General features: G+C 37.8%; 1 protein-coding gene across 1 annotated transcript; it reads left to right on the top strand.

The window, feature by feature from the left end:
• The first annotated feature begins 7,862 nt into the window (after positions 1–7,862).
• On the top strand, positions 7,863–12,819 carry LOC141362613 (mRNA decay activator protein ZFP36L1-like). Its single transcript, XM_073864918.1, has 2 exons — positions 7,863–8,071; positions 9,327–12,819. Exons 1-2 carry the CDS (start codon positions 8,012–8,014, stop codon positions 10,392–10,394), a joined length of 1,128 nt encoding a protein of 375 aa, XP_073721019.1. The 5' UTR covers positions 7,863–8,011; the 3' UTR covers positions 10,395–12,819.
• The last annotated feature ends 6,257 nt before the right edge of the window (positions 12,820–19,076 follow it).

Here is a 19,076-nt window from a genome sequence, read left to right as displayed (position 1 = left end):
TTTAAAAGCCTCCCCTGTTCTCCCTGGGATAAATGCACAGGAAAAGATTTACCGAGCTGTGGTTGCCCAGTCACGGCCCACATATCTTTAAAGTTACTCACAAAGGCTTCGTTCGCCTCCACTTCATCATTATTACAAGGAACACTGGTAATATGGCATTTACAGCAAGTCAGAAACAAAATCCCTGTTTTTATCTCCATGATCTCCAACTTACACCATGAAGTTAAAAACTGAGAAGCATTTTTTGTCTCCAAGCTCCTGCAGCCAGCTTGCACCTGAAGTTTTATATGGGAAGAGCTGCATTCAGCTTTGTTGACCACACTGTTTTACCTCTGCCTGAAAACGTCAATTATCTCTATACATGCCCATAAGTGGATTGTGAGACGCGGCCGCAAATACACCCTCTCTGGCGAACATAATTGATACAAATGCGCAAGTATGGAGCGCAAGTACAGGTTTAGGTGCTGTACTGTTGTGTGGATAACAGTAATTACAGTAGAGAGCCGATTTGGTAAAACACGTTCAGGCAGACTTCAACTGGGCAAAGCGGCTTTCACTCAACATCTCAGCTGTGGTTCACGGTTCAAGTCAGGTCTACATGCTACGTGCTTTTTTAAAGGAGACAAATAACTTCATCTGACCAAATATAGCCTCTGAATGTTAAAACTGCTGATGTTTAGATAACCCCTGCCTTGCATATGACCACTGAAGCTTCTTAAAAGAATCCCAACATTGATTTCCATTCTGGTCTACTTCTTTGTACCATATTTTTGCATTTAGTGGCGTATTGAGTTTGTCCAATGTCAATGTAATGACAAAATCTATACTGTATGTAATCATACTGCATGTTTGAGCTTCTCAGAGCTGAGTCACAAGCAATTATTCACAGCCAAAAACCCATAGATGTACGTTAAAGCCAAACCGGGCTGTAGCCATAGACTTGTGGGCAGCATGCTGACGTATCATGGTAGTCTTACGTTTGACCTGAGTTCAAGTCCTGGCTTGTGGTCTTTACCCAAGCCTTTCCTCATTTGTCTTTTTAAACAAGGTACTGTAAAGTAAATACAAATGCTCATAAACATAACTTAATTAACAATATTAAAAGACAAGATTACAAATAGTTACAAACTATGATGACTAAAGAGGGTCACATACCGGACGCGCAGCTCAGCACAGCGCCGCGTCGAGTCACGTCTAGGATAACTTGGAGGTATCGTAGAACCGGAAGTGCACATTAAATAGCGCAAGCTTAGTCAGAAAGCGTCTAGTTAAAAATGCAAAATATACGTTAGCAGCTAATGTTAATCATTAATGATTTGGGACAAATTTGATGTTATTTAATGTTAAACTACGTGAGTGGCGCTCTGTGGCGCGACAGGGATTTGAGCAACTTTCTGAGTAAAAGCTGGGCGCCGCGGACAGGCGCCACCTGTCGGTGCCGATGTGCGTATACTCATAGAAAACAATGTGTTTGATTTTTTTAGAACGGTGCGGCGCTAAGCTGGGCGTCCGGTGTGCAACCCCCTTCGGGGTTGGGATCTTTTGATCTTGGCCAGTATACAACCTAGCAACCACACAGATCACCCTATCAATCACTTTAAAACATGCTTAACCATGTAACTTTTTGGCCACTAGGGGGTGCTAGATATGTATTTTTCACATCTAGCGCCACTAGAGGCCACAAGCGCCGCAGCACTGTCGCGAAGGAAAATAAGACAACTCTTCAGGTCACAAAGTGTGCCTTTCAGCATGTCATGTGTCATATAATATAATTTCATGGGTTTTATTTTTTTCAAACGCCAAAAGATCGCGTAGCTCACGTTTATAAGCCAGTTGTAACAGTGATCGCTTAGTTAAAGTTTATATTTAAAAAATATTACCTTAAAAGGGAATTGAACCCAGATTGCCTGAGTCATAGGTCCATGATGCCACCACGGCGCAATGATGTCACGTGATATAAGTCTCTCTCTAAACTCTGCAAGTAGCCTCCAGTAAAATTCACGTAAAAAATAGTGTTCGGGCGCCAGACAGGACTTATAAAAAAGTATGAGTAAAAGCGATACAGACCCTGTCAGGCTATGGTGGACATGTCATTCAACCTATCGATGTACCATCACAATGGTCTTGAAAATATATTATGAAGGTTGAAAAACTACAAAGTGTCACTTTAATAGCAAAGCAGATGTAAAGAAAAAGACAACAAATCTAAATTTATTAAGAGTAATGTAAAATACTAAAAATATAGAATTAGGGAAAAATGTATGTCAATTTCTATCTAAGATGTACATTAGCAATGTAAAAATTGTAAAAAAAAACCTGTTTAAAAATGTAAACAGACTGTTGTACTCACAGCATGAGTGAACAGGTATGTGCGTCATAAAATATGATGACATAGTAAATGCTAAATGGGCAAATCCATGCATGTCGAGTGTCAATGATATATGCAAGGATAAAGAAGGATAAAGCCATGAGACATTTAGTTTGATAAATGCCAAATATCATTTAAACCAGACATACCATTCCATCTTACATGAAAATGAGCCGAAACGAAAAAGATGTAGTGGAATCCAGTAGCATTTTATTATCATGTTCATAGACCTGATTTTACAGTCAGTTTATTTTCCAAAGAATTTAAAACAGGCTAAAGCTGTCAAGTGCTGAATTAAAACAGGCTATGCTGATCCCCTTTGTCACCGCTTTCATGCTCATGAACTTGATATGCTGATTCAGAAATTCTGGACTGAATCACACTGGAACAAAACAATTTTAAAGAGTTTAACATTGTTGCACAGTCCACAAGACATTAACGCAAACCACATGCTGAGTTTCAAAGAAACCAGATCATAAAAACATTGCATACGAATAAATAAATAAATAAAAATGAACTTGCTGCATTCATCTTGCATCCAATATTTTCCTAAAAAAGACGTGCGGTAAATTAAAAACAATGCTTTATGAATACAACCCGCATGGAAGAAATGGGAAGAGTTACTTCAGGCCTTGTTTGTTGTCCAGCACTGGACACATGGACTGTGTAACCTTAGTTCAGTGGTGACCACACAGGAGAGGGTCTGAGGGAGGGGGTCGGCTCCAGAATGGAGACAGATGGACGGAGGAAGGTTCTCACACTGAGAATGGCCTCCACTGTTGTCAGGTTAGTCGCTGCTAACAAAGATCATTGATTTTGACAACGCTGAGTGAAGGGCTCGATAATATCTCATTTCAGTAGTGTCCGCAGCCTGACCATGACACCTGTTCGGAGGTCAGGTCTAAGGAACACCTCCACTGGGGGAATCTGATCACATTGACACATAGGTCAATAAGGTTTTCAATTTTCAACATTTATGGTTTAGCAAAGGCTCCTTCTCAAGCATGTCATATCATATGCATAATATATTGTAAGCATATGTGACCCAGTCTGTGAAAACCCAGCTAATGTCATTTTTTGTGTTCTACTGTTTTCGACATAAATTTTTTTATGAATATAAGGAAGATTCTGTAAAAATAAAACCTTGATTTCTTCAATATCAACTATTTGAGTTTTCTCAGGGGTCCTCTCTGAAACTACATATCTCATTTTTTTCACAGTGATTCTCATTTTATTTTGACCATCATTAAATTCATTTAGGAATTGAGCTTGCTTTTGTAATGAACTAAATTATTTTTGGATTCAGACTTTATTGTGTTTTTGCTCTCGCTAAGTATAATTTCATTGCTGGTTTTAGTAGTTTTGACATTAGATCAATACAGTAGGTAGAGTCTCCTGACTACCCAGTCTCATGTAGATGTGTATAAATAGCACAAAGTGTGAAAATTGTGCAATACATACGCCAAATTCCACTTTGGCGTGAATATGATATGCCAGTCCTTCCCATTCACTTAAATGGCACATCTTTTTTTTTGTTGTTGTTTTATTTATTGGTTTCTCATTTTTTTTCTGTTTTTTAAACTGTTTTCGCTTGGGTTTAGGGTTAGATTTGAGATTTGCTTAAGGAGGTTATTTAAAGGGAAATTACACTTTTTTTAAATATACTCATTTTCCAGCTCCCCTGGAGTTAAACATTTGATTCTTACCGTTTTGGAATCCATTCAGCTGATCTCCGGGTCTGGCGCTAGCACTTTTATAGTATAGCTTAGCACAATCTATTGAATCTGATTAGACCATTAGCATTGCGCTAAAAAATAACCAAAGAGTTTCAATATTTTTCCTATGAGCATATTTTCAAAAAAAGTGGAGTGTCCCTTTAATATACAGGTTTCTCCATGTTTTTGTTTATATTTAAGCTATGGCCGCTTGGAGTTGGGGTTAGAATTTGGGGTTTGGGTTAGGATGTCATTTTTATATAACAAAAAGTTGTTCTAACCCTAAACCCAAGCAAAAATGATAAAAAATAGCAAAAAAATAGAAACCAATAAATAAAATGACAATAAAGATGTGCCGTTTAAGTGAAGGACTGGCATATCATATGTATTGCACAATTTTCACACTTCGTGCTATTTATACGCAACTTTGTGAGACTGGGTTGCTCCTGAGCACATCACTTTCCATAACACTTACATCTAGACAATAGACACTTGAGTAATAACTACAGAGCTCTCGTCCGAATAAATGGTAATATTGTAAATCAGACACTATTTAGAAAACGGTAACACTTTAAAATGAGTTTGCATTAGTAAACGTTAGTAAATGCATTAACTAACATGAACAAACAATTAAGTTTTCCAGCATATTTATTCTGTTAAAGTTAGTTAATGTCAATACACTGAAAAAAATAGTTCATTGAATTTAATAAATTTTTTAAGGTAAGTGGTTGCAATCAATTTATTTAAGCTACATTTAAACATTTAAAAAAGATTAGTAAAGTAAAATAAAATATAAAACTTCTGTTAAAAATGTAGCTTAAATAAATTGATTGCAACCACTTACCTTAAAAAAAATTATTAAATTCAATGAATCATTTTTTTCAGTGTACAGTTGTTCATGTAAGTTCATGGTGCTTTAACTAACATTATGCTTGATTTTATAAATGCATTAGTAAATGCAGAAATTAACATGAACAAAGATGAATAAATGCTGTAGAAGTATTGTTCATTGTTAGTTCATGTTAACTAATTCATTAACTAATTGTTAACAAATACAACCATTTTGTAAAGTGTTACCTAGAAAACTAATCCTGTCTAAATAGTTTTCATGACAGTAATTGACCTAGATAGGACATTCCAGCCTTCCTCATGCTGGGCTGCAGGGCAGGAAAGCCGGTCAGAGAGGAAATGGACCTGACATTTCACTTGCTAAACTCAACACAAAAACCTGCCAGTCAGGAAATTCTACATCAGTAATCATATTTTTATCACTTTACTATTTCCTATCCTCAAATCCTGAAAATTGTTTCCCACTAAATTCCAACAGTTCCTATTCTCAACTGCATCCAGTTTCCTGTATTTTCCCAGCATCCTCAAGCTTATCAATCAACTAAATAACAGAAAATTAGGTTTGCCAGTCGGGTAGGAACATTCAACATTTGTAGAGTTTCACAATAAACGTTTCAGCATCTTGTTCATCTTATTTAATCTACTCTTGTTCAAACAGCTGATTGTACAGCTGGAGCGCTCTATAAAAAGGAAAGAGGGCAAAAGCTGTTAGAGGAGTTGCATGGGAAAAACATGACTGGAGAGGTCTGGTGGTGTACCACTAACATTACTGCGGCCAAGCTTTATGGACAATTAATTTAGTCTCATTTTAATTGTCCTTAGCCTTTAAAAGACTTCTTGAAAAGTAAAAAATGAAAGAGGAACAAAATCCTAGACTCTACTTGCCCATGAGCTGCAAGTAAAATCTATGTCAAAAATATTAATCTAAGGGATAAATCTGTCATTTGTTACTGTAAAATCACATGGTATAAGTTTACATATACTAGTGGGGTGGTTACCACATAAAATGTCTCTCAGAAACTCACATGTTCCCCTTTCATACTTAAATATATTTCAATTAATTCCTCCTGCATATCTCCTGCACAGATATGCACAGGAATACCAAAGGAAGAGTAAAGCACAGATTGACATGAAGTACTCCCTCTACAGGCCGACAGTCCAACTGCACAAATCGTCACAACCACTACAATAAATTTGAATGTGGATTTGCATAAACAGTGACATAAACATTATCAAAATACATTTGTATTTATATTTGTGATGCTATGTAACCACATAACCAATGTAGATAAATTATTGTTGGTTTGGAGTTTTGGGCTTAAGATGAAGTAGACATATTTCCGGACTTTATATAGCCTATAAGTGAAAAGTGAGTTATGTTATATATAACTCTCATTCCTTTATTTTTCCACATTATCAAAATATGAATAAAGTAACTGCTATCAGAAAAGCTGAGAAAAGTTTGAGAAGTTACATGTATCCCTCCCATCAACCTTCAGTTTGGCCTTCTTTACACTTTTTATATTGTGTGCACTATTAAAGCATTAAAACTTCCACCTCTGGCTGAGAGGTGGTGATGAGATGGGGGATGTTATGATCCCAACCTCCCTACTGTCCTCCTCCACCCCATACACAGCCCAGGGCCGCAGGGCGATTTAACAAGTAACAAGCATCCCATGGAAATCTTCCACACCTTATACCCCTCCTCCAACGTTTAGGGAAAACTTTTTGAGGTCCTGTTCTACATCTAAAATGCAGAATGGCATTAAAGATGAAAAGGGCAGTTCTTGCCCTGTCATTAATTGTTTTTGGGTGGGGGTGTCACAATTATACAACTAAAAAACATCTTTACCCACTTAGGCCTGATTTTTTTCTTTTTTATTATTCTGCAAAAATTATTGATATTAATTGTTCTCAAACTTTTTTTTGGTATGTCCACTACAAATGACATCACGATTAAGGCAACATAAAATTAAACTATGTCAATGTAAACTATAGTTTAAACCTATGACTTTAAATTTAACACAATACAAGTGTAGAATTAATAGATGAATTCTCAAAAAAAAATATATATATATATTATGGCTGACAGTACGTGCGCGCGTGCATCCGTGGATTTGTGTGTGTGTGTAATGTTAGTGGAATTGCAGGAAAAGCTTCTTGTGTGTTTTTTTTTTTTTTTTGGTCAGCAAAGGGTTAAATGTTCCAGCAACTCACCGGAAAGTCCCACGGGTCAGATTTAAGACATAAAACGTGTACATTAATAACAAGCAGGTGTGCAAATATTGGTGAGCAAATATCAGTTTGGTATAAAATTAAACAAAGCCGTTACGTTGTTTTGAATTAAAATAATGCCAATATAAAGAAACGGGAACCCCCTCACTTCTTATCTAAGTAATCGTAATTACAATAAAAACAACTCGTTTTGGAATATACATACTATATTAAAAACAAAAATAGTATATAATTTTTAAAAAAACATTTCCTAAACAGAACACCGACTTTTGCCATCTGTTGCACAAATGGAATCAATGCATGTAAAAATAAGAAAATGGATTCCAACTATGAAAATCATATATGGCACCCACAATGTTGTGCTATTACATTGCTAATAAAAAGTTTATTTAGATTCACACAAAACAAAGCAAACAACTAAACATGAGCTTCCTTGTTTATTATTGTATGGCTGCTTGCTGCGTTGTACTCTAAAGAGAGACAGAAGTTGAGGGAAACTTCAGGCGCGTTCGACTTCATGCGGAGCTGCGCAGACCGAATCGGCGTATGACATCAAAACACCGCGAGAGGGACTCGTTCGCTATTGCGGTGCTATGATGTCACACGTCGAACCGTCTGCACAGCTCTGCGTGAATATGAACACGCCAAAGCGATTCGGCAGGGAGAGGAACGCCCCGTATAGCGTTCTTTCTAGCCCCTCCTGCGGGTGTGTTAAAAAGCCATTGCGTCGCTGCGGAGCAGGACAGAGGGGGTTCTCTATTAGGGCAACTAAAGTTTACACAACTTGTGACAATTTAAGACATCCGATTCCTCTCGCTAAGTTTGACTTATACTCGATCGGAAGATGACCACAGCCGTGGTGTCGCCTTTCTTCGACTATAGCGAAGCGATCATCAACAACAAGGTACGTGAAAAAGTTTCAATATGGTCAGTTTGTCTGGTGGAATGTAGACGATAAAGCCTTGTTTTTAAGTTTTATCTGACGTTCCTGCGTTGTTTTTACGTTTGAATCGACATTTGCGCTCGTATTAAATAACAAAAACGACAGTTTGCTTTAATCGCCACTCTGCCAACCGGAATAGTTTTGGTTAAAGTTTAGCAATACAGACCTAACTTACTGCTGTTTGCGGCCATGCATCCAGTGAAATTCCCTGCTGGGCTTGCTCTGTTAAATCTGTTGCTGTGACTTCACAACAATGTCTGTTTCAAATTGTTTATCGTGTGAAATTGGAGCAACCGGTTTTGCCGCCCCATAAGGCAAACTGTACTAAATTGTTTGGGTGTATAAACTTTTATATGAATGGCGCAGCGTTTTATATTTAAGCCTCGTGATTTCATTGTAAACTTTGACTTGGAGGAGTGACTTAAAATCGAGCTAAACTAAAATATGAGTTTATATCCTCAGTGGTTAATCCATAACTGTAGTCTGAACATAGTTTGTCAAAAGTTAATGAGTTTTTGTTGCGTGAAACAAGAATTTGTTACAAAGATCTGACCTTTTTATAACCAAATGTCTTTATACCAAACCCATAAAACTCTTGTAATGGACACACTATGTACTGTAATCATCTCACTGCCTGGTAATGAAATTTGACTGTGGTGTACTTAAAAAAAGTGTCAGTTTAATAATAAATAGATGAAACCAAACTTGATAATCTGATCCTCATTCTGATTCTCTTAAGTGTCAACTTGTATATTTCACAAGTGTTCGACCCTTGTTGATGAGTCACTGTTATGAATACATGTTTTCCTTAATGTACATGGTGGTTACAACAGTAAACCTGTCTATGGTTATGTTTCTACCCTGTACATTAAGGATTATATTTTCTCATGGAAAAATTTAGACGTGCATCAGTAGTTCTGTTTTTAATGTAACCAGACTGTGATTTCACTTCTGATACCGTCCCAGACCGAGTGTTGTTGGGTTTACTCATGTCTGACATGTACAGTAGTCAAGCATTCCTTTAGTGGGCATTGTGCCAAACTTGCAGTTGTATGGGTCTGTATTAAGTCAAGGTTTTAACTTCAAGCAAGCGCAACCGTACGAAGACATTCGAGCATGTCTCTGGCCCACATGTAATAAAGATGTTTGTTTGTGTGGAATTCAAAAGCTTGACTCAATTTTCCTAATTTTCGTCTTCCATTCTCTTCTTTTGTAGAACAAAATGCTGAACTATAATAATAACATCCTCAGTACTCCACACCCTGTCTCTGTCCCTTGCACGGGGGCAAATCTGTCCATCTCCAACCCCACTGGGAGCCTGCTGGACAGGAAGGCAGTAGGGACACCCTCCACAGGTGGGGTTTATCAGCGCCGGCACTCTATTACTTCGGCCAGCACCAAACTCAACCAAAACCAGTTCTTGAACTTTGCTAAAGCAGATCAGTCCCTGCTCGGTTTAGGGACGGGAAACACCGGCAGTAGCAACAAAGAGAACCGACTTCGAGACCGCTCTTTCTCCGAGACGGGGGATCGCCTGCTGCAGAAGTGTTCGGGCCCTGGAGGCCCCAACAGTCAGGTCAACTCGAGTCGCTACAAGACCGAGTTATGCAGGCCTTTCGAGGAGAACGGTGCCTGTAAGTACGGTGACAAGTGCCAGTTTGCCCATGGCATTCACGAGTTGCGAAGCCTGAGCCGCCATCCCAAGTACAAGACGGAGCTTTGCCGCACATTCCACACCATCGGCTTCTGTCCCTACGGCCCGCGGTGCCACTTCATTCACAATGCGGAGGAGCGCCGTGGACCACCGCCTACCCCGTCCCCCCTTTCCACCTCCAATAAGATGGAAAGGCCACGGCTGCAACACAGCTACAGTTTTGCGGGCTTCCCCAGCTCTGGAGGCTTAAGGGACAGCCCGACCTCCGTCACCCCTCCACCCATGTTTTCCCCCGACGAGCTGCTCGAGTGGCCCAGCAGCAACCCCTTCACGTATTCCAGCCAGGAGCTGGCCAACCTCTTTAGCCCCGGCCTGGGCAGCGTGCCCATATCTTGCTCTGACCCCTCCACCCAGGCACCATCTTCCCCAACCACAACCTCTTTCTACTTTCGAGCCATGTCAGAATCTCCCCAACTTTTTGAGTCTCCATCCAGCCAACCAGACTCTCTCTCTGACCAAGAGGGCTATCAGAGCAGCTCGGGTGGAAGTACGAGCGGCTCCGAATCGCCTGTCCTCGACACCACCCGCCGATTGCCCATCTTCAGCAGGCTTTCCATCTCTGATGACTAAAGCACACTGAGCCAGACCCCCATTTCCCTTTCCACTGCATGCAGCAGTCTTGGGCAGAGAGGATGAGACGCTAGCACTCCCTCTACCTCTCGCCGTTTCTCTGGCCTTCTAGACGCCGTAGACTTCCTTCCTTGTATCGCCTCTGTGTCTCAATGCAGCGAATTAAGGGATCTGTCTCTTTTTGAATAGTCATTTTAACCAGAACAAGCTAAAACTCTCTCAGCCTCAACACTGTTCTGTTTTCAGGGGCTTGGTCATGGAGCCCCCGTTATGTTCTCGGTGTGACTGTGCCAAACATGCAGAGTAGGAAGCGGATTAGCCAAACGCTAATCGTGAGAGGTATGAGACTGTTGTGCCAGGTGCTAAGTGTAGCAAAGCCAGCGGCACAGTTAAGGCAGAGATCTGCGCGCTTCCCCCCCCGCTTTGAAAATTACCACTTTTCTCAAGGACGCTGTTTCATAACTAACTAAAGTTCACGAGTGTCATGCTTAGACTTTTCACAACTGTCTTTTTTTAGACCGGCTTAAAGGTAAATGAGTGTAATGAATAGTGACAAAAGACAGGTGCATGGTCTTGAGTGTTGGGGTGAACGGACCACTGTTTAATTTTTTCTTTATATTTTTGTTCCTTGTGGCCTGATTATGTAGCTCTTGTTTTGAGTGGATGTGCTCTCCCTCCTTTTAAACTGCAGATTCACTGCAGGAAGGACTTTCTCATTTGGGTTGAATGAGACCGGAGATCTGGAATATTTCAGGCACGTATTAGTTTGTTAATCGGGTGCTATGTGCTCCATGTTTCTCATAAAGCCAGCCAGCACAAAACCCTGAGATGGGAGACGTCACCACTCAAAACTGAACAATTCTTTACGTTTTTTTGTTTGTTTTTTTTTGTTGTTTTTGTCATTGCCACCCATTTCCCGTTAGTTGCTGGTTACTTAACGTTTGTTGGGAAGGGAATCTTGTTATTAAACATTTGAGACAAACTCTTTCTTCTGCCCACCTCAATACGCTGCCTCCCCTCGGGCCATTAGCAAGCAGAGGGGGAATTCCATCATTCCCAGGATGCAGTTCAGCCTCCTGCAGCTTCACTTTAGTTCTTCGTGCAAGCACGCTTTTTCCGTAGATTCCGCTCGCAGGAGCACTTTGTAATTTCATCACATCTTATCCACCTCTTGGTTTTCCTATTTTTTATTATGGTCATTGTTATTATTATTATTATTATTATTATTATTATTATTAATATTATTATGGTTATTATTGTTATTGTTTGAAAACCTTTTGAGAACAAAAGGTTTCGCTTGTCACTGCTTATTTAACTTATCAAAAACATATTTATTGGTGATCATATGCATTTTTTGTTAATTTTGTTTGTATTTATCTTGATAATGAAACGATAGAATATATTTTCTTTTATGTTAAATTATGATCTTCTGTATTAATCTTAAGATTGTGAAGACTTGTCAGCTTTCTTTTTCACAGTTTAATATATTGTACTACAATGAGTTTTGTTGGCAACTACACTTAAAAGAAAATTAATTTAAAGCAAAAACAAAAAAAATCTCTGCATTTGATTTATTTATTGTAGATTTATTGTCATTTCCTTGTCCCAAATATTTGACTGCAAAATCAGTACTACTATACAATCATTCCTTAATATTTGAGCCTACAAAAGCATAAATACAGTTATTTAAAAAAAACATCCTTCCCCATACCTTTTTTATTTTTTAACTTGAGGCAAGCCTAGTCCCCACGAATGGCACGTTCTGAAGTACTGAACCGATTATGTTTTGTAATAAACAAACTTGGATTGCCAATACATTTGATTTAAAATCGTATGTTTAATGCCACAGGGGAAGAAATTAGCTGCACAATTTTTTTTTCGATAAATTTGAGTTGACCTGAAATGCAGGGACTTTCGTGGCCTTAAAACATTCGCACATTTTAAATACCACCATGAAGTGCATTTTTATTGTTGTGATTTGTTTGTTACAAAGTTTAAGGTTTGATGTTGCAGGTAATAAACCTCCAGTGTTAAAGCAGTTTCTTCAGTTATATAGTGGATATGACGAATTGCAGGCAATAATTGTGATCTTATGGGTTTGAAGTTCTGTGTTTTGGATTGAAGAGCTTCCAATGTGTGTATATATAAAGTGCCTCTACACATTCCATGAGCAAATATTCTTTGCCTTAAAAAAAGCTGCAATGCTCTTCTGCTTGTATCCTTAGTGGTGTAAGCAATGCTTGTCCAAGTCGGTTAACAGTATAGACACAAAGAAAGTATCTTAAGAGTTGAATGTATTTTTTTTATAAAACAGCTATTGCTGTTCACTACAGTAATTTCTATGCGTTTATATAAGGTTGATCTCTCTTTTGTAATGACTGATTGCAGTTAAAGCCAATAAAAACCCATATTTTTGAGAAAATTACTGATTTGGAGTGTCATTCTGTGTGAAGTTTTGGATGTTTTGATGCATTGTCATTAATTGTTTCATGTCTTGTTAAATACTATTACAATTTTAGTAACACCAATAATGGTGTAAACATTGCAATAATGCAGAGAAGAAGTGTTCGGCCAGTAATGCTGCTAAAAGATAGATTTTCATCTATCATTTCAACCCCAATGCTAAATTATAGAGAGACTCATCATCATGAGTGACCGCTGAAGAGAAAAGCACACAAACTTCTTATTTGGTTAAGAGAGATTTTCACAGAAAACCAATACTATTATGGCTTTCCCAATCATTGAGGATCTGGCAACAGTGATCAAGCATTTTGGCCCATGGTTGACTTTGTAATGAGGGAGTTCCTGTAAGGAGTGTGTTCATTGGTAGTTTGCAAAAGATTTGGTGGGGTACTGACCTGACTGTGGTCAAACTCCAGTTGGGTGATTACGCAGTGTTCCTAATGGGAAATCTGTTTCCCAGGGTTCTGCTGAAATGGTACAATCAATGACAGAAGAAAAGAGAAGTGCACATTACATCAAAATAACAGAAAAATGTCTGGCCGTTATGTAACCTTATTCTTAAATAGATTATGTTAACAGAAAAATCCCCTTTTAACACATACAGTTATAGTGACACTGGATCTCAAAGGTTTAGGAGGCTGCGGTGGAAGTTAAAATGTTAATGTCATTAGATCACAAAATATAAAAGCAGGTGGCATTTATTAAGAACACGTCATGCAAGAATAAAAGTTTATTAAAGTGTACTGTAAATGATCAAATATAGACATATAACATTAATATACTATACTGTTCACTATTAAGATACAGAAAGAAAGCTTATGGACACCTTATAGTATTTAAATGTTAGTGGAGTATATGCTTATAGTTGATGTGATAAAATGCATATATTTTGGTGGTTATTTTTTGCACCTGTGCTCGAGAGGCTGATATCCACATGTGATCACTTGAAAATAAATGCAAAATGTTAAAAGGTGTAGTGAGTTTTGACAAAAGATGTATAATCATATGTTTGTATGTTATATTATATTGTATACACTAAACTGTCAGAAACAAAATGTAAGGTCCCACTATTGTATGAATCATTAGGTACAGATTTGGTACCAAAATGTACCTTTGAGGTACTAATATGAACCCTTTGGGGTGGTTTTCCGCAAAGGGCTTATCCTATTCTCACACTGAAATGCATGTTTGAGCTGCCTTACTTTAAAAGAAACTTGCACTCACTTATCTTAAAGGGGACATATCACGAAAATCTGACTTTTTCCATGTTTCAACCTAGAAAATGTGAAAAAGATCAACCCAGTAAGTTAGTCTTGGTAAATTATTTTCTGCAAGCATGTGAAAAAATAAGTTATTGAAATTTGGCTCCCTTTGTGATGTCAGAAGGGGATAATACCGCCCCTTAATCTGCACTTTCTCTCGCACTGACATTTAGTGCAGAGATTAGCTTATTTGCAGTTAAAAGGACACATCCAAAAACGGTACATTTTTGCTCACACCTACAAAGTGACAATTTTTATAATTGTCTATAGACCGTTTCATCGGATGCACGTGATACACGTCTGGATCCGAACCTTACTTCCGGTTTCGTTATTTTTAAGGTCTGACTAGTTGCTAAAACTGATCTCTTGAACAAATGCCTCGTCGAAAATAACAAATGTATTGGTTTCCTAGGTAATCTATGTGTTGTTTTTTTGCTTGTTATATAAATAATCTACGTTTAAAGAACTTTGTTGTTATTTATTCTTAGCGGAGTTTACCGGAAGTTACGTGCAGCCGCTTGTTTATGTTGTTACTGCTGAAACGGTCTATATGGTATTTTGAGCAGAACTTCACATACATACTCTGGGGACACCAAAGACTTACTTGACATCTTAAAAAAGTCCCCTTTAACATATATCAAGTGTCATTGTTTTGTCTCAAGATGAACACTGGTATTGTTTTTGTAAGGTATGTTTGTAAAAACTACTTAAATGTCTTAATATAACTAAGGCCTATCCCTGGATTAATTTAAACCCTGTCTGAGAAACTGCACCTATATGTCTAAAGCTGTACTTTTTGAAAGGGTACCACCCCAGTGACAGCTCGGGTACGTGTTTTGACAATTTTTTTCTGACAGTGTAGCAATTTAAGTGTAGCTTTCTAAAGAACACTACTTTGTTTGATTTACAGTATTTGCAAGAACCTTGTTGCCACCCAGATCGAGATCATACAAAATATATATCAAGTTAAACATATCAAGATATGATATAAACATGAAGCAACAACATAAATCTCATAAACGTTTGTTGTTGTTCTATTTCCATTGTGCAGGTGATGGAAACAACTTTGCTCCACTCGCTTGGTATGTTTTGTCAGGTACACCTATATAAAGAAACCCTCATCCTCCTTAGCTTTTCTCCACCGTACTCATAATCTCCACCCTCGTGCTAGGCCACATCCTGCAACACTTGTCTAAAATGCGCATGTAAACATATAGGTACATGATACGTTCTCGTCATAAACAGGAAGCAGGGCTTTGTTTCGTATCACGCTTGTAGTTTGCGCTACAGAGTGAGAGAGCGCACGGTCCGGAAAGCTTCATATGCGGCTTTCTACGTAGCTGTCGTTCACAAGTGACAAACTTAGCCTGTGTATATCAGCGTTGAGCAATCGTGCAGTTCGTAGACTTTGAAATTCCTCTATCCTGGAATGGATGAGTCTTGTTTGAGTAGAGCAAATAGACAAAATGTGCTAATTCTGCTTTTTTCTATATCACTAGCCACAGCTGAGCATGTGTACGTGTGTCTGCGGATGAGGTCAAATGGAAGGCCAGGGTCAGTGATAACATCTGATTAAAGATAACTGGCTGGTTCTCTGTGGCATTGTGCAGGGGAAACAAATTTACTTGCAGATTCCTAAATTGGAATATTTTACCAAAACAACGAGGAAGCATATGCCAGTACTTATGGTAATGTAGTGGTGGGAAAATAACAAGCTGGTTGTGTCATAGATGAATTTCCATGTCCCTGTAGGCATGTAACTCATTTCACAATATATATTATATTAATAGAACTACATACTGTTTTAGTCTTGACTAAGCATAAGGCAGATATCATTAGAAAATCTAAATAAACATATTCATTTTTGTCTACAGGACATTATAGGGTGGTTTTCCGGACAGAGAATAGCTTAAGCCAGGACTAGGCCTTAGTTTAATTTAAAAATATAACTAGTTTTAACAAACATGCCTTACTAAAAACATTGCTTGTGTGCATTTTGAGACAAAAACAAAGGGCACTAATGTATTTTAAGATATGTCAGTGCAGGTTGTTTTCAGTTTGGACAGCTCTTGCATTCATTTTAGTCTAGGACTAGTCTTGTCCCTGTCCGGGAAACTGCCCCTATGAGGGTTCAGATGAATCCAGAACTAGACCTTAGTTATATTAGAACATTTAAGTAGTTTTACAAACAAACCTTAGGAAAACAATACTAGTGTGCATCTTAAGACAAAACAATGGCACTGATATATGTTAAGATATGTCAGTACAATGTGTTTTTGAATTAACAAACATGCATTTTAGTCTGGGACTAGGATAAGCCCTGGTTGGGAAACAGCCCCTATATGACACTGATGTATAAACTATGTATGTAGTATGTATAAAAAATAAGTGTCATTTACAATAACTAACTGTACATAAAATATATAAAATAAAATACCCAGAACACTAAATAAATAGTTATCCATCCATCCCCACTCTCTATCATTATACTTTAAAATAATTAGTAAATTCCTTCAGACAAATGTTTATTGCATTGACTCCATTTCCCATAAGCTCCATAAGAAATCTAGATTAAATACACATTTTATTCATGTCTATGATTTTTCCCTTTAACAAGCCCCTCCCCTATGAAAAACTTGGAATATTCTACAATACTTTTTCAACAATAAGTTGCATCATCTGGATCTTCTGAAGGTCATGGAAAGATTAAAACTTAACTTTTTTTCATTTTCTTTTCTGCTTATTTTTATGGTATTATAGCCATGACTGAAAGTACAGCTTTGCACCTAAAGAGTTCATATTAGTACCTCAAAGGTACATATTGGCAGTGTTGGGGGTAACGCATTACAAGTAACATGGATTACTTTTCTGAAGTAACGAGTACTTTTTAAATGTACACATTAACATTTGAGTTACTTTTTAAAAAAGTAATGCAAGTTAATTTGATTAAAAAAAATTAATCTGAATTAAACTAAACGTTCACATTATGCACTCTATGCGTACACGCCTGTGTGGGAACAGTTTGAGTCAAAAACTGAGATGGCAGGCCAGAGCTCGACATTTTTGTAATGAAATATGCAATTTCTGAATGCAGAACTTTTAGTTATAAAAATACCTGCAAGGCCTGAAAGAGATCAAGCCTCAGCCAAGAAAAAGTAATGCAAAAGTAACTAAAAAGTAACATAAGCATTACTTTTCATGAAAAGTAACAAAGTAACGCAATTAGTTACTTTTTTGGGAGTAACTTAATATTGTAATGCATTACTTTTAAAAGTAACTTTCCCCAACACTGCATATTGGTACCATAGAGAGGTTATGAGTACTTCAAAGATATGTATTATTAGTATCTCAAAGGTACACATTGCCACCAAATATATACATATCTGTACCTAATGGTACACATTTGGACATTAATAAGGGGAACTGGTTTCCCCAGTGACAGGTGGGGTACATATTTTGATCTTTTTTTTATGAGAACTAGATCCATTTTATCTTTACTCTCTCATCCTCAACTTATCCCATGACCTAATTCTGAAGATCTGTTCATGAATATTAACCTTGGCCCCCTGGCTGTTCCCATAATCAGTCACATGGTTTCTTTTACATCTGCAACCTTTGACCCACACAAAAGTGAGAACAGTACAACAGAATAAAAGTTGTAATACTTATTTGGAATTTTTGGTTATTTCATTAAAATCAACATACAGTAAAACTTAGATACATGTATATATTTCACTGGCTTCGTATGTGTACTTACAGTATAATGACTATAAAGTTGAATGTAATCTAATATACTTTTCAGTATGGGCAACTCCTAGGATTCAAACTTATGACCTTGGCATCGCCAGCGCCACGTTTTACCAATTAAGCTACAAGAAGCTCGAAAGAAAGAGAAGTGTTCGAGAAGTGTGCGGTTTGGAAAGGTTTCAGCATGAAGGTGAGGTGGTTATGGAACCAGGTGCATAGGAAAGTGTGGTTTTGACTGCAACCAAACACTGGGTTCTATTTGCAGCATTGCTCTCGCTGCTGAAACAGCAGAATGTCTCGTAAAACAGACCGAGATAAGATGTTGTCAATAGAAGATGAAACACTTGTCCTGTCACATCTATAATGTTTACTGTGCATTTTATTGCGCATACTGTTTGGGTTGGGTCTGAGCGTATATTATTACTGGCAGGCTGAAAAAAGACACAGTGGATGTCTGATGTTATGCTCGAGGACAATGCTTTATAGTTGACGTGTAAAGCTATGACCAACAAAGATAGAAATTCAGCAATATGTGTGACCCAATTTTGAGAAGTTCACCTTGTGTAAGTCTGTACACCAGAGGTGTTTAAGATTGCTACTGAAATTTTAGATTAGATTACCAGACTGATGAACAACCTTTCTGAAGCTATAGACTATGTTTCTTTTATATTCTTCCTCCACTTTTCCTGAACCCTTCTGAGGCAACATACAGTATCTCAGTGTGTTTGATGTTGGCTTTGACATTTAAGGAACCTGAGAGTACCAGCCTTTCCAAAGCTATAAACCATGTTTCTTTCATGTTCTTCCTGCATCGCTCTTTCTCGAACCTCTGCAGATGAAGCACAAGCCGTCAATGTCATGCAACACCTGACCTTGATTCTTTCATGGTTTCTCACCCTGATAACACATTCAACTGCTCTCAATGTCAACTTCACCATGCTGGTTAAAAGCAACATTGTATTAACTATTTAGGTGAATGTTTTATCCGTAATGGGGTGTTCACACTTCCAACCACTGTGGAATCAGAGGAAGGTTTGCCGTTTTGGGGCGACATACGCAAATAGGCCTTTCAGATGCAGCTTGTTGGGTATCTACTCTTTATTGTTCTGCCAACATGTTTGGTTGTTTTCACCTGCTTGAGCCCTGTTGCAAATTTTAATATATGTTACTGCTTTATTAAATTACCAAATTTGTTTAAAAAATAGTTTTT

Source organism: Misgurnus anguillicaudatus, unplaced genomic scaffold, assembly GCF_027580225.2.
Source record: "Misgurnus anguillicaudatus unplaced genomic scaffold, ASM2758022v2 HiC_scaffold_28, whole genome shotgun sequence".
In the NCBI taxonomy this organism is placed as follows: Eukaryota; Metazoa; Chordata; class Actinopteri; order Cypriniformes; family Cobitidae; genus Misgurnus; species Misgurnus anguillicaudatus.
Note: the sequence above shows the minus strand (reverse complement) of the source record. Positions and strands in the feature narration are given on the sequence as shown.

Bases quoted from the DNA above. Each gene is read 5' to 3' on its own strand.
- LOC141362613 (XM_073864918.1), top strand. From the start codon at position 8,012: ATGACCACAGCCGTGGTGTCGCCTTTCTTCGACTATAGCGAAGCGATC. The intron at 8,072-9,326 runs GTACGTGAAAAA...CTTCTTTTGTAG, and splicing joins AAGCGATCATCAACAACAAG to AACAAAATGCTGAACTATAA.